This window comes from Colobus angolensis, unplaced genomic scaffold (genome assembly GCF_000951035.1).
Source record: "Colobus angolensis palliatus isolate OR3802 unplaced genomic scaffold, Cang.pa_1.0 Scaffold6, whole genome shotgun sequence".
Lineage (NCBI taxonomy): Eukaryota > Metazoa > Chordata > Mammalia > Primates > Cercopithecidae > Colobus > Colobus angolensis.
In genome coordinates, this window is record NW_012119598.1 from 26,990,050 (window position 1) to 27,005,353 (window position 15,304).

Sequence of the window (15,304 nt, forward strand, 5' to 3'; positions counted from 1 at the left end):
TTTAATATTAAATTGTGGAAGACCTTCACTGATTGTTTTAACTGTCTGCCTATAGCAGCCATTGTGGATGAGAAGATCTTCTGTTGTCATGGAGGATTGTCACCAGACCTGCAATCTATGGAGCAGATTCGGAGAATTATGAGACCTACTGATGTCCCTGATACAGGTTTGCTCTGTGATCTGCTATGGTCTGATCCAGATAAGGATGTACAAGGCTGGGGAGAAAATGATCGTGGTGTTTCCTTTACTTTTGGAGCTGATGTAGTCAGTAAATTTCTGAATCGTCATGATTTAGATTTGATTTATCGAGTTCATCAGGTGGTGGAAGATGGATATGAATTTTTTGCTAAACGACAGTTGGTAACCTTATTTTCAGCCCCAAATTACTGTGGCGAGTTTGATAATGCTGGTGGAATGATGAGTGTGGATGAAACTTTGATGTGTTCATTTCAGATATTGAAACCATCTGAAAAGAAAGCTAAGTACCAGTATGGTGGACTGAATTCTGGACGTCCTGTCACTCCACCTCAAACAGCTAATCCACCGAAGAAAAGGTGAAGAAAGGAATTCTGTAAAGAAACCGTCAGATTTCTTAAGGACATACTTCATAATATATAAGTGTGCACTGTAAAACCATCCAGCCATTTGACACCCTTTATGATGTCACACCTTTAACTTAAGGAGACGGGTAAAGGATCTTAAATTTTTTTCTAATAGAAAGATGTGCTACACTGTATTGTAATAAGTATACTCTGTTACAGTCAACAAAGTTAAATCCAAATTCAAAATTATCCGTTAAAGTTACATCTTCATGTATCACAATTTTTAAAGTTGAAGAGCATCCCAGTTAAACTAGATGTGATAGTTAAACCACATGAAAGCATGATGATCCATCTGTGTAATGTGGTTTTAGTGTTGCTTGGTTGTTTAATTATTTTGAGCTTCTTTTGTTTTTGTTTGTTTTTGATAGAATAATGGCACATACTTCTAATTTTTTCCCTAAACATTTTTAAAAGTGAAATATGGGAAGAGCTTTACAGACATTCACCAACTATTATTTTCCCTTGCTTATCTACTTAGATATCTGTTTAATCTTACTAAGAAAACTTACGCCTCATTACATTAAAAAGGAATTTTAGAGATTGATTGTTTTAAAAAACGCACATTGTCCAATCCAGTGATTTTAATCATACAGTTTGACTGGGCAAACTTTACAGCTGATAGTGAATATTTTGCTTTATACAGGAATCGCCACTGATTGGGATTTCTGCACTCTAATTTTTAACTTATTGATGCTCTATTGTGCAGTAGTGTTTCATTTAACTTTAAGATAAGGCTCATTAGTATTACCCAACTAGTTGGTAATGTGATTATGTGGTACCTTGGCTTTAGGTTTTCATTCGCACGGAACACCTTTTGGCATGCTTAACTTCCTGGTAACACCTTCACCTGCATTGGTTTTCTTTCTTTCTGTTTTTTTTTTTTTTTGAGTTTTTTCTTTTTTTTCTTTTTTTTTTTTGAGTAGTTGTTGTTGTTGTTGTTTGTTTTTAGATCAACAGTACATGAGAATCCTTTTTTGACAAGCCTTGGAAAGCTGACACTATCTCTTTTTCCTCCCTCTATACGAAGGATGTATTTAAATGAATGCTGGTCAGTGGGACATTTTGTCAACTATGGGTATTGGGTGTTTAACTGTCTAATATTGCCATTTGAATGTTGTATACGATTGTAAGGCTTATGTCACTAAAGATTTTTATTCTGATTTTTTCATAATCAAAGGTCATATGATACTGTATAGACATGCTTTGTAGTGAACTATAGTAGCAATAATTTCTGTACCTGATCAAGAGTTTATTGCAGCCTTTCTTTTCCTATTCTCTCTTTTTTTTAAGGGTTAGTATTAACAAATGGCAACGCGTAGAAAAGTTAACATGAAGATTTTAGAAGGAGAGAACTTACAGGACACAGATTTCTGATTCTGTGGCTGTGACACTGTTGGATGTGATTCTAAAAGCTTTTATTGAGCATTGTCAAATTTGTAAGCTTCATAGGGATGGACATCATATCTATAATGCCCTTCTATATGTGCTACCATAGATGTGACATTTTTGACCTTAATATCGTCTTTGAAAATATTAAATTGAGAAACCTGTTAACTTATATTTTATGAATTGGCACATTGTATTACTTACTGCAAGAGATATTTCATTTTCAGCACAGTGCAAAAGTTCTTTAAAATGCATATGTCTTTTTTTCTAATTCCGTTTTGTTTTAAAGCACATTTTAAATGTAGTTTTCTCATTTAGTGAAAGTTGTCTAATTGAAGAAAAAAAAAAGAAAAAGCGAACCTCTCAGAGACAATGGGAAGCCTTTATCAATTGGCACTTTAAAAGTTGTAAACAGAATCAAGAGGCTACCATTGCCTTTCTTACAGAAAATAATTCCAAATTGAGTGAGTGCGTTAATTAAACGTAAAGTGAGATTAGCACTCGCGAGACTGAAACTAAAGCTGCAAAAAATCCTCTGGAAAAACTTTATTCCACTGGGCCCCCTTTCCTGTTGCTCTGCCTGTCTTCTGCACCTTTTCTTTTTTTTTTTAAACACCTCTGCTTTATCTTTCATTCCTTCCTTCCTCTTTTACTTGTTCACCCGGTTATTTGGAAAAGTTTCTAAATTTTCTCGTGGACTCATTACGTGTTTTCATTGCATGTTTTCTTGTCAAATCTTGTCATGTGTTCCTGTGATTTTGTGTTGCTTAAGCATTCATTTTTTGTATGCCTGTAACACAACCAGACAACTTCTTGGAGAAGCTTGAGTTTTCCCTTTGCTTGAGATGTACATTTCCTACCCTATTTTCTCTAAAATTTGATAAGGGCTTCAGCCATGTGGAACAGATAAATTTCAACCTGTTCCACTTACAGAGATGCAGTTTGAATCCAACTGTCCGTTTAAACTAATGAGTTTTACCCGATTCACGGCTAGAGTTTTAAAATTAAAGCTACACAGTCTTTGTGTTTGCCTGTATTTTTGTGCATATGTTTGTATGTGTCTGTCTGTATGTTGTCTACAGTACCAAATTGGCTTATAACTAAATGAGTACTCATAAATTAAGCAAACAAGGCCAAATGTTTTCCAAGTTCATGTGACTTAGTAATCTTCTGATGAATGGGGCTAATCTAAAATGGTTGGTTTGATGGACATGGCTGTGTTTTCTGAGTTATCAACAAAATAGGCATGTATTTAACTTTGAGATTCTTACTTTTATGACACTTGGATGGCATGCAGTAATGTAAAATTGGTTGATAGAAAATTTAGCTTGAGACGATGGCTAGATTTGTCTGATATCTCATGATATTTTCTAGGCATAATTATTAAGAATGAATGGTTAGGGTAGATGTGCATGGGATAAAAGTTTGTAAATGAACTTTTGATAATGGTTATGTTTTATAATATGTTTCCTTGGGGAGGTTTCTCAAATCTGTTTGGTAACTACACCCTTAGAGTTTTGCTAAGCCAAATTAAATGATGGATGGTCATTGAATGTCTGGATCATTTCCAGATAAAATACTGTGCTGAGACTCTGAGTTGAGGTTCAGATGCTTTTGGCTTCTTATTTCAGAGAAATAAAATTATTTGGTTTAAAGAGTTGCTCTGTTAGAAAACCCATGATCTGGACATTGTAAAATGTGTATTCATGGATTATTGGTATGTGATTGATAGTTAAAAGTTGCTTACTTCCTAGGTTTTCACTGAAATTAGAGTTGCTAAGAGTTAACATTGTAATTATTGTGTGTGATTAAACTACTAATGATGAGAAAGGCAATTCTGTCTCAATTGTATGAGGAGAATACAATGTATTTTTGGTAAGAAGTTTAAAGGAAAAAAATAATTTTGTATAGGAAAGACTTTTGTTTGGTAAATTTTTGTCTTAGAGTAAAATGAGTGGTTAAGAAAGAAGAAGTATAGAACAAAGCAGAAATTTCAAGCATTTCATAAATAGTCTAAGTAAGTCTTAAGGTTTATGAAAAGACAGTTTATAAAAGGAATTTTCTCTGTGATCAGATTGCCTATGATTGGAAGCAAATCTTTTATGGGTTTTTCTAGGGATTGAACTTTGATGTTAAAAACACACTGACACAGAACTTAAAAACTTGGTCCCCTGTGTTAGAACAAGGCTTTCTGAAAATATTAATTTGCTCTCAGTAAAATTGCAAGAAGGTTTGATTTTAGTTATGAAATCTGTTTAACGGCCATCCTCTAAACTACAAACAGTTCATATTCCGGTCACATTTTTTCCTGATAACTGTCTAGTTTCTCTAATTTCAGGTTCTTCCTTCTTTTGACCCTGAAAAAGGTATATCTCTTTGTTTGGCTGTGGTCATGACTCTCCAAACTTTTCATCAGTTCCTGTAACTTCTTCTGGTTCCAATTGTGCTGTTATGGACTGATGCTAAAGAGTTTATTTTGAAGGTCTAGAATAGCAGTGTTTTACCCTTGTACAATTTATTTTGGCTTGGCTTTTCTTGATATCCTGAATTATTTTGTGTAACCAGGACATCCCATGCTGTTTCTAAGAACAACGCATTCCTCTGCTCAAAGTACTAGTTTTCTTGTTTACATTCCTCTATAATATAGTATACTCTCATAGTCCTGGAAACATTCTTCTTGTGCCTGATTAAATTTAAGTGCTCTTTTTTAAAGTCAGGTTTAACACCCAAGTTATCCAAATAGGTTTTCTGTAAGGAGAAGCAATCGTATTACAGCAGGTTTTTTTTCTTTGCCTTTTAGGTAACTGACCAAGGAAACAAAAATTGTGGGTTTTACCAAAATAAGTTCCAATGCTTCATGTTGTCCTTGCTAGATTTTTGATTACTTAGGAAAATTGAGCTTTAAAAGGATTAAGGTTTTTACATCCATGGAACTTTCTCTATTGCTTTTGAAGTCTATTGATTATCACTCCAGTTAGATGAATAAATATTATCTCGTCATGACCTATGATTCTGTTTCATCAAGTACCTTGAAACTTTTGACATCTTTGGTGGATTTCCTCAGGATCAAAATCCTAAATTAAGTCTTTTTTATCTTGTAGACATAGTAAATGATTAGGCTTGTAAATCATAGAGAAACATTGTCAAAAAAAGAAATGTTCAGCTTTCTTTAACTTCTAGTTTTGTAAATGTGTTATTAAAATATGTTCCAAAACTGTATGAGATTCCTCAAATTCTGGTTTGTCATGGTATGTGTTATCATTCACGATTATGATTGTTATGTTAAATGGTAGTATGCCACAGAAATACCCAGATTCCTTTGTCAATTGTAAACTCCCATCAGATCTTTGACCATGGCTGTTTGGGGATTTTGTCATTCACAGTTAATGTTTTAAATTCTTTGGAGCTCGGCACAGTGGCTCATACCTGTAATCCCAACACAAGCCGAGGCTGGAGGATCACTTGAGTCCAGGTGTTCGAGACCAGCCTGGGCAACAAAGTGAGACCTTGTCTCTACAAAAAATACAAAAAATTAACTGGACATGTTGGTACAGGCCTATCGTCCCAGCTACTTGGGAGGTTGAACTGGGAGGATTGCTTGAGCCCTGGGAGGTCAAAGCTGCAGCCAGCCATGATCTCGCCACTGCACTCCAACCTGGGTAACAAAGGGAGACCCTGTCTCAAAAAAAATAAACAAATAATAAAAATAAATTATTCTTTGGTAGCATTTTCAATTGGCTTTAGTTCAGAATTGCTTTTCATGAAACTGTTAATCAAGATCAAGCGAAACAAATTACCTGAAATTAAATAATTGATAAGGATAATTTTTAATGACTTTTACTTAAAACATTGTTGGTTCTTTACTTACATGTTTTGTTTTTCATATTCAAGGAAATCTTCTTTCATCAGCTATCTATAGTTTTCATTAATTTGGTAAAATATTCTTTTGTGAACAAAAGTGGAAGCATTTGCTTTTACTCTCTACTTGATTCTTTCAAAACTCAGAAACTGTGAGTATTCTGGTTTTATTTATCTGAGTTTAATAAAATTTTCTCCCTCTTTATAAATAGTATACAATTGGAAACATTAGTTTTATTACCAAAGTTTTAACTGAAATGTCATATTTAAGAATGTACATAAATGCTTGGCTTCAAGAGTTACCAGCCTTACAGTGAATGAGTAAATGTTCCTGGCAGGCCCAAGAACTCTAAGATTGTAAGTAAAATCTAAATCCTAGCTTGGTTTGACTTCCTAGCCTCAAGAGGTTCTAAAATCTGAGGTTTTCTGTATGATCAATGTGGAGAGAAAATGTTATGCTTCTAAGTAAAACTAAAGTATACCTGTTATTAGCCCTGTGTATTGTTTTCAAGTTCTTGCTGTCTGCCTGTAGAATACAGTAGATATTTTACCCTAATTTCTTCCAATATTTGGCTAAAACTAAATCCCAATAAAGTCCCCTGGCACTCTTCCTCCAATCAAGGAATGCTCCGGTTCATTCAGGGGATTTCTCCTTCTTAAAATTAACTGGCTAGGGGAATTATATATCGGAATTGGGGACAAACTAGTTAGAGCACTGGCCAACACTGGGGCTACTCCATCTATCCTTAGCCCTGGCTTGCTTTCAATGTTCCCTTCCTGTAGTTCTGAACTCATTCAGATGGCTGGGCTGAGCCTATCATGATCCCTAAATCTTTGCCTATCCCCTTCCAACTAAGACCCTTCACTGGCAGTCATTGTTTTTTAATTGTCCCATTGGGCTCTCTATACCTCCTAGGAAGAGGCTTAGAAACCTACTAAACCCATATTTCCTTCTCTCAAAAAGAGGAAATAATGTTTGAGCTATCCTCACCAGGAGACTTTGCCACAGAAACAGCTTTTACTCCAGTTACCATCTGTGTAGTTAACCTTACAATGCTGTCCATCCTGCTCTCCAGGAGCTGCCCTAGAGTCTTAGGCCACAATCCAATACTGATGTTGGTCACACGCATTCAGCACCTCTGATCAAGATTCAGGTAAACCATAATAAGCCCCTCCCCAGTGTTAAGCTATACACCCTGAATCTGAGGCCCAGGCTCGTATACAGACCATAATGGACAACCTTATATGAAAGAAACTTGTCCTTTGCACCAGGCTTTACAATACTCCTATTGTCTCCATCTGTAAATCCAACAGTAGAGGATAGCAATCTTTCCAGTATCTTAGGGCTATCAATAACATAGTCATTCCTCAACACCCAGTAGTTCCTGACTAAGCCAATACTTTTCAGCTATTGACCTTTGTAGTGCCTTCTTCAGTATACTGGTACCTCCTGATAGCCAGTACCTTTCCTACGGGTTTCCAAGTCCGTCAGTTTGATCATCCACTCTGTTATTACCTAAGACTAGCACTTGGTTTGACCATATTCTCTCCTCTCTCTCACCTGTAAATGGGTCTTTGAATTTTCATAACCTCTCAGGAAATTGTGTTCCCACAAAGGCTATGTTTTTGGCTCCAGTTACCATAGTCAAGAATTTTCCTATCCCTGTCTCAGGACATGAACAAATGCAGGCATTTGTTTTCTGGATCAAATCATTGCTCCCATCACAATTATTAAAACCCCTAGAAGCATCATTGTTGCATCCCAAGTGTAAAAGAGCTCTATCAATAATTGATGACTACCCTGATGACAAGCCCTCAGATTATAAAAATGACAGTGTGGACACTCTTAAGGATGTATTTTACCTGGGAAGGCTAGCCCTAATGAAGGAGTTAGATTAGGAAGGTTTTTGGGATCCTGGTTTGGACTAGGTTCTGCTTGGAATGAATATACAAAGAGAAACTTTTCTTGCACTGTTTACAGAATTGCCCACTCCAGTGCCTGAGCAATAAGGGCATAACAGATCCCGAGACTCCCTTACTCGTGTGGTCCTAGACAATCACATTACTTTAGACTATCTTCTCACTGCACAAGATGGTGTTTGGGCTGTCACTAACACTTTCATCTGCACCTGGGCAAATAATTCCAGTCAGGCTGAATTCAAAACATCCAAGATCCTCAAATCTTTGAAAAGCACATCTTCATAAAGCCTACTGACTGGAATGACTGGGTGAAATTTCCAGTTTCTAGATCTTTCCAGCCAGCTTCCCTCAGGATAGGATCCCTCTTGTGCTCTATTTACAAGTCTTAATGATCTTCCACATATTTGGGGTATACATTTGACTCCCCTTTAAAATTGTTCTAGCCTGTTTTAACAACTCTCTGCAAAAGACCCCCATCAGGATCATGCTGACCCAACATCCTTCATTTGCATAAAGGAACTGGATGAGAACCTGAGCAGGAACCTTTGCTATAAAACCAGAGCCTTCCTTTTGATCTCTGAAACATTTCAATTTAATGTGGACAAAATCCTACCCCATCCCTCCTCCCTGTCAACACTTCCAATCTCAGTAATAAACACTCTTTAGTTGCTAAAGCCAAAATCTAGGTCCTATCCTTGTTTCTTCTCTTTCTGCATAGTTCACAATCTCCCTGCCTTGTCTGGCCTGCTCTACCTCCAGAACTCATCTGAATCTGGCTGCTTCTCACCATATCCCCTGCCTACATCTCTCACTTGAACCTCTGAAACAGCCTCTGTCCTGGTCTCGCTGCATCTACTCTTGTTTTCCTAAAGTCCTTTCTCTAGAAGGTGGCGAAAATGATCTTTATAAATCATTGATCAGGAAAGTCACTTGTCTCAAAAGTATCCAATGGATTTGATTATAGACAGAACTGGATGCAAACCAAGCTTTTGCCATGACCTGGAAGCACTACATTAACCACTTAACCTCAACCACTTACACAGTTTATCTCTCTTTACTCACAAGATTCCAACCATGCTGCCCTTCATTCTCCCTCTTAGGAATACTGAGCTCACTCCCATCCCAGATTACTTTTCTTGGTTATTTTTTATGCTTGGAATACTCTTTCCCAGAGTATGTAAATTCACAGACCCTAGATTAAGAATCCCTGCTTTCTGATACTCATCCAGACAGTAAAGAAATACATTTAAGCACTTTTACAGGTGCTGGGATAGAACAGTGAGAGCTGGGTTCAAGTGAGAACAAATTTTGCCCAGTAGGTGACATTTGTGTTGAGACTTCAGTGATGCGAAAGAGGCACATTATTGTTCATCCTTGGAATACTCACTGACCTCCAGCAAAAACAGCCCTCCTGAACATGCTCTATTGTGTTACCCTATTTCATGTACTTTTTAGTATATCAGTGTGTGGAATTATCCTGTTTAAATATAGCTATTTGTTTCCCCCTATCAAAATGTGAAGCTCTTTTAGGCACTGAAGTCCTGACGATGTTGCTCACTGCTCTATCCCAGCACCTACAAAAGTGCTTAAATATGTTTATTTACTGTCTGAATGAATACTAGATAGCAGAGATTCTTAATCTAGGGTCTATGAATTTACATAGAGAAAAATTACATTTTTATTTCCTTAACATTTGACTAAAATTTAACATTTCCTTCCATTATTAATGTAGACAATACATCACAACAGTGGTCATATTGAGGACTTAAATATCAATAAAAATCACAGGTATTTTCCTGTGACATTACAATTGTGAACCATGAAAGAACAAATCCTTCAAGTTGGATGCTGACTGGCTAAATGAGCTTAAAATCAAAATAGAGCCAAGCAGTCATTTGCTGACTAGAGGTCACACATGCACTTTGAGTTTTCATAAGACCCACACACCTTCTAAGTTAATAGCTTAGTTCATAGCTGCTTGCTCCTGTTTATATGCCTGAACCAACAAATAGACTGTGGCCTGAGTTGACAAATCAGAATTCAGCAAGTGTCAACCTCTCAGAACCAAGCAAATCTGAATCATGCATGTGCATAAGTGGACCTGAGTGGGAACCTGGGAAGGAACTTTCTCTATAAACGATAAACTCTCTTTTTGTTCTTTAGACTGCACGTTAAATCTGTCTCTCCCTAGTTCACAAACTGTTCGCTGGGATAGCCTCTTTCCTCTAAATTTCTTTTCAGATAACTTTTATTCAGACAATTATTACTAATATCTCAAAATATTTTGTTTTGTTCAATATTATTTTAAAACTAAAGCACTAATAATAATCATGTTATCATAAACATGCTTTTTAGTATCTTGATAACTATTTCAACATAATTAATCTCCTTTAGAATCCTCCACATTATATTCTGAGTTGTGGTTTATTACACAAAAGAGATTGAGAAGCCCTGCTGTAAAGGAACTACCACAAGCAAAATGCATGCCCCTTATTCAACTATTGTCCCTGGGATCCACTGAAATAAATGTAAAGAAACAAAAATAGAACATTACAAAACCTAGAGAACTACCTCATACCCAAATCAACAAGGACTATTAGCTATAATAAATTCAGAATACTGAGGGCCAAAATAAAGGGTGACATTGGAAATCAGCTCACAGCTGTCTACTAAACTCATGATCTCGGTACATTCAGAGGGAAGACAGAGGTGGAAACAGCAGTTCCAGGACTGCGAAGCGACTTCCTCCTGGGTGAGGCTGGGTAGAAGGCAGGGCATCTGGGAATCAATGGACCTTAGCAATCCTGGTGCGCCAGGCATATTGGCAATGGCTTCTAGGCTACAGGAGAAACACAAGGCCATGATTCTGCCTTTTCTTATTTTCTTCCAACCTCTAAAATTACAAGGCAAAGTTGTAAGGTAACCAGTTTTGCAGCAATGTGTCAATTTGAGAATGACAGGTAAAATGCTGCTGATTCCACGAACAAAATGCCTGTGTGCTGCTGAATGACTGACAGCCCTGAGGATACAGGTTGTTGAAGAAACAACCATCAGCACAGCAACACAAACAGCAAGGCCCAGAATACCTCCTGCACTATGGCACTATTCATACTGGTGTTCCCAGAGCCTCTCTGCCATTTAGCCTAATATCTAAAATGATAATTTAAAACCTCCTCTGCCAGCCTGATGGAAAGATGCCAAGGGCAACCAGAAAAACAGAAAGGAGAATGAAGGAAATTCTACCCACATCATCTCTGGGGAATTACAGGCTTACGTAGAATGAGCCTGAACCAAAGAAAAATAATTAGAAACATTGAATGTGTTTGATATTTTGGAAGGAGGAAAAGAAGCAGAAAAAGAATATAGCATGTAAATGGAAAAAATGAACACATTTTCAAAGAAGAGTTAGAGAGCATAAACACAATCAAAATTTAAAATATTCTACAAATCTAAATTACTAGAGGCAGGCAAGGAGGCAGGAGGAGGAAAAGGACCAAAAAGATAAGGAGGATTTTTTCAAGGGAATAGAAAATAAGATGCTAGAAAATGAAGTATATTTGTAATGACAATAAACGCAGTTGGATTGAAGTCATCTATACAAAGGAGATGGCTCTCAAAGTGGGTGAAATAATTGAACCCAGCTATATACCTTCTGTAAGAAAAATGTTAAATAAAATGACTCAGGGAGGTGGAATTTAAAGGCAATGCAAAAGTATTCCAGGGAATCTAAAATAAGCACACACCCACACCCACACCCACAATTTAACGTTGTCATATCAACATCAGAAAGTAAATTAAAAGTAAAAATTATGAAATGGGAAGGATTCATAAATTTATAAAGTCAAAAGTAAATTTCAAATTAAGATATACTCGTCAAAATCTTTTTGAAATCATAACATCAGAATATAGTATTCAATAGTAACTGCCAAAGCAGACATAAAAAGAAAAATGGATAGAAATAATAATGGAAAACTTTGGTATACTTTCAAATTTAATAGGTCAAGTATATAAAAAACAAATAAGATTTATGGATTCTGAATAAAGTAAAGTGATTGTTCTCATAGCTGTGCCACACTCTGTGCCTTGGAAATAGAGGATAAACCTTTGCTAATGTCTATGGGATATTTTCTAGTGCTGTTATATGCTTATTTGTAAGGACAATCTCAGATATTTCTACATTAAAATATTCAGTTAAACTTTTGTATTTTTAAATTACTAGTTATATTCCATTCACTTAAACAAAATGTATTAACTAAGGCTGCATTGACAAACATGCTTAATTCCATATCCAGATTTTTGCCATTTCTAAATCAACAATCTTGAGTTATGCTTGCATCTTGGCAAATTTTTGTGAGTACACCATTATGGAAACTTTTAGTACTTGCAATAGTGGATCAATTTAATACTGACTCAATTTCATTTTTGAGTGACACTTATCAGTTTTCCTCCTTTAGCTGGGTGTAGTGTTGCATGCCTATAGTCCCAGCTACCAGGGAGGCTGAGGCACCAGGATTACTTGAACCCAGGGGATTGAGGCTACAGTAAATTATGATTATGCCACTCCAGCCTGGGCAACACAGTGAGATCCTATTTTTTTTAAAAAAATTTCTTCAAACATCATTTGGATCATTTCTTCCAATAAATTTGTTAACTGGCTATTTTTGTTTAAGGTGAAAAATTTATTGATTAATATTAATATAATATTTATCAATAAATTTTCCAGGATACTTACTGAATTCATTATTGTTTGTATAGTTTTCCAGTCAACCCACTTGGATTTTCTAAGTAGATAACCGTATCAGTTGCTCATAATGATAATTTTACCTTCTTTACTAATATGTGTTTTCTTCATTTCCTTGCCTCTCAGCCCCTCTCTCTTAACTGAGAACCTCCTTGGTTATTGCACAGATGAAATGCCAACCTACATACTAACTCATCACATATACAACACTGCCTTCTCTCTGCCACTGTGGATAAGCTCTAGGTTTCTGCCCAAGGCCAACCCAAGTTGTGGTGCTTGAATTACATCCTTTCCGGATGAGTCAAGTACTTTTTAATTCTGTCATTGTGCCTTATCTCCTACATTGTGGAACCTCATTACTGAATTATACCATCACCTTATATGCTATTGCATCTATCTTCGGAAACAAACAAAAAACAAACAAAACCCTCCTTGGTTCTACATCCCTCTACAGCTACCACACCACTTCTCTGATTTCCTTTATAGGAATGCCTATCCTGACTGTCTCAGTTTCCTCAGCCCATATTCTCTCTCTCTTGATCTCTCTTTTCATACTATAAAATAAAACACAGAGACACAGAAAATTGCACAAATATTTGGCTCAATGAATTATTATAGGGTAAGTGTTTGTAATCACTAGCCTGGACATGAAAAATAGAATATTGCCAGGATTCCTGAAGTTCTTCAAATGGTCCCTCCCTGCCCCTAAAAGTGACAACTTCTTTGACATTTATAATGATCTATTTGTCTGTATTTCTTTATAGACTTATCACCCACATGTATACTTTTATAGTGTTTCATTTTGCCAATATTTAAAAATTTGTTTTATCATTTAAGTTCTTTCTAATCTAGAGCATCCATTTCTACCCCCACTTTTGTTTTTTTCAGACGGAGTCTTGCTCTGTTGCCCAGGCTAAAGTGCCGTGATCTCGGCTCACTGCAACCTCTGCCTTCCAAGTGCAAGAGATTCTCCTGCCTCAGCCTCCTGAATAGCTGAGATTACAGGTGCCTGCCACCGCACCTGGCTAATTTTTGTATTTTTAATAGAGACGGGGGTGTCACCATCTTGGCCAGGCTGGTCTTGAACTCCTGACCTCATGATCCACCCGCCTCGGCCTCCCTATTTTTCTTTATATGTAATTTATTTATTAAAGAACCTGAGCCTTTTGACCTATAAAATCTCCTATAGTTGAGATTTGCTAATGACACACTCAGATTTTGTCAAACATATTCTCTGTTTTCTGTACTTCTTCCAAAATGGTAGCTGTATACAAGGTTTGATGAGATTCAGCTTGATTTTCTTAGCAAGACATTAGTGGTGGTGTGTTCTTTCATCAGAAGGTATACAATGTCTTCATGCCTTTCTTTTTGTGATACTAATGATCATTGAAATTCAACACCTGGATCTCTTGATTTATTGAGGGTTGCGAAATAAGGATATTCCACATCTATCAATTCTTATTTATGCATTAGCCAAAATAATTCTACAAAGAGACATTTCTCCTACCATTTATTTACCACTGATAGAGTTGGCATAAGCAAAGCACAGTATCATACCTTGAACACACCTTAATGGACTCTTTGTCCCCATCATTCATTTGAAAATCATTTTAGTCAGGGTTACCTTTAAAGTTCCTCTTGCCTAACCCATTTGTACATTCTTAGACCTTATATAATTTAATGTCTTGATATTACAGCACTTGCCAAAGGTCCTTGCTCCCAACCTTTTTCACTTCGAGTCTCCATTTTACAACTGTTCTTCCTACTTTGTTGAAGGCCCTTCCCAGTCTTTTTTGCAGACTTCTCTTTTTCATCCTCACCTTTTGATGTTAAAGAGTCCCAGCCTCCCAAATTTATATCTTCAGCCTTAGCATCCCCACAGAGTCCCACAGCCATTTCCATCAGGATGTCTAATATTCTCAGGCTTAACATGGTCTCCTCTTTTCCAAACCTGCCCCTTATTCCTCCCCATCTGAGGAGTCATCCTTAATTCCTCTCTCTCCTGAATTCCCAGTTTCAAAAATTGTCCTTAATCTGATCACTTCTCACCTTCAGAGACGTGTGTGTTGTCTTTCTTTAGCCCAGTCCTGAATTTCTGCTTTAGCAACTATAAGGTAGAAAATTAGGCCAGTCACATTAATGGCTGCCATCAAGATGAAGGTTTTAAACCAGGCAGATTCTGGATCCTAAGGAATTAAAATTCAAAGTAATTGTAAATTATTGCTCTTGTTTTTTTGTTTTGTAACATTTAAAATGTAATGTTAAAAATAATGTAGACTCAATCACTTAACAAATATGGAAAAACACACTTATACATAGCCAAAAAAGTAATCATTTTACTCTATAAAAATAATCACTTTTATCTTTCTACTGTATACATGTTGTTTAAAATTCTATTTTAATCAGATATTAAGTTTACTAGTTTCTTATAGTTCAGAATTAACTGATTTTTTAAATCTGATCTATTATTTCAAAGTTTTCTGCATCTTTTCAAGGTATCTTATGTAGCCGACATATTATTGTATCATATAAGCCTATATAGATAAAGAATGTCTTCGTATTTTAATTGGCAAATTTAACACACTTTCCTCTATCGTCACTATTATTTTGTTAAGATTTATTGCTCCCACTCCCATATTATTTCGTATTTTCTATTGCAATGCTTTATTTTTTTATTTATTTTTTTATTTTTGAGACGGAGTCTCGCTCTGTCGCCCGCGCTGGAGTGCAGTGGCCGGATCTCAGCTCACTGCAAGCTCCGCCTCCCGGGTTTACGCCATTCTCCTGCCTCAGCCTC

General features: G+C 36.3%; 1 protein-coding gene and 2 pseudogenes across 3 annotated transcripts in view; 2 read left to right on the plus strand and 1 right to left on the minus strand.

The window, feature by feature from the left end:
- Positions 1 to 71, plus strand: part of LOC105526830 — a 4,408-nt pseudogene extending 4,337 nt beyond the window's left edge. The window contains exon 2 of the transcript XR_001004151.1: positions 56 to 71. The product of XR_001004151.1 is annotated as a serine/threonine-protein phosphatase PP1-beta catalytic subunit pseudogene (transcript). The remainder of the gene's footprint in view (positions 1 to 55) is intronic.
- Positions 1 to 1,935, plus strand: part of LOC105526721 — a 6,075-nt pseudogene extending 4,140 nt beyond the window's left edge. The window contains exon 2 of the transcript XR_001004133.1: positions 56 to 1,935. The product of XR_001004133.1 is annotated as a serine/threonine-protein phosphatase PP1-beta catalytic subunit pseudogene (transcript). The remainder of the gene's footprint in view (positions 1 to 55) is intronic.
- Positions 1 to 15,304, minus strand: part of SLC17A1 (solute carrier family 17 (organic anion transporter), member 1) — a 61,568-nt gene that overhangs the window by 15,218 nt on the left and 31,046 nt on the right. Inside the window, exon 12 of the mRNA XM_011962816.1 lies at positions 14,557 to 14,693. Coding sequence (XP_011818206.1) covers positions 14,559 to 14,693 — 135 coding nt within the window. The 3' untranslated portion in view covers positions 14,557 to 14,558. The remainder of the gene's footprint in view (positions 1 to 14,556; positions 14,694 to 15,304) is intronic.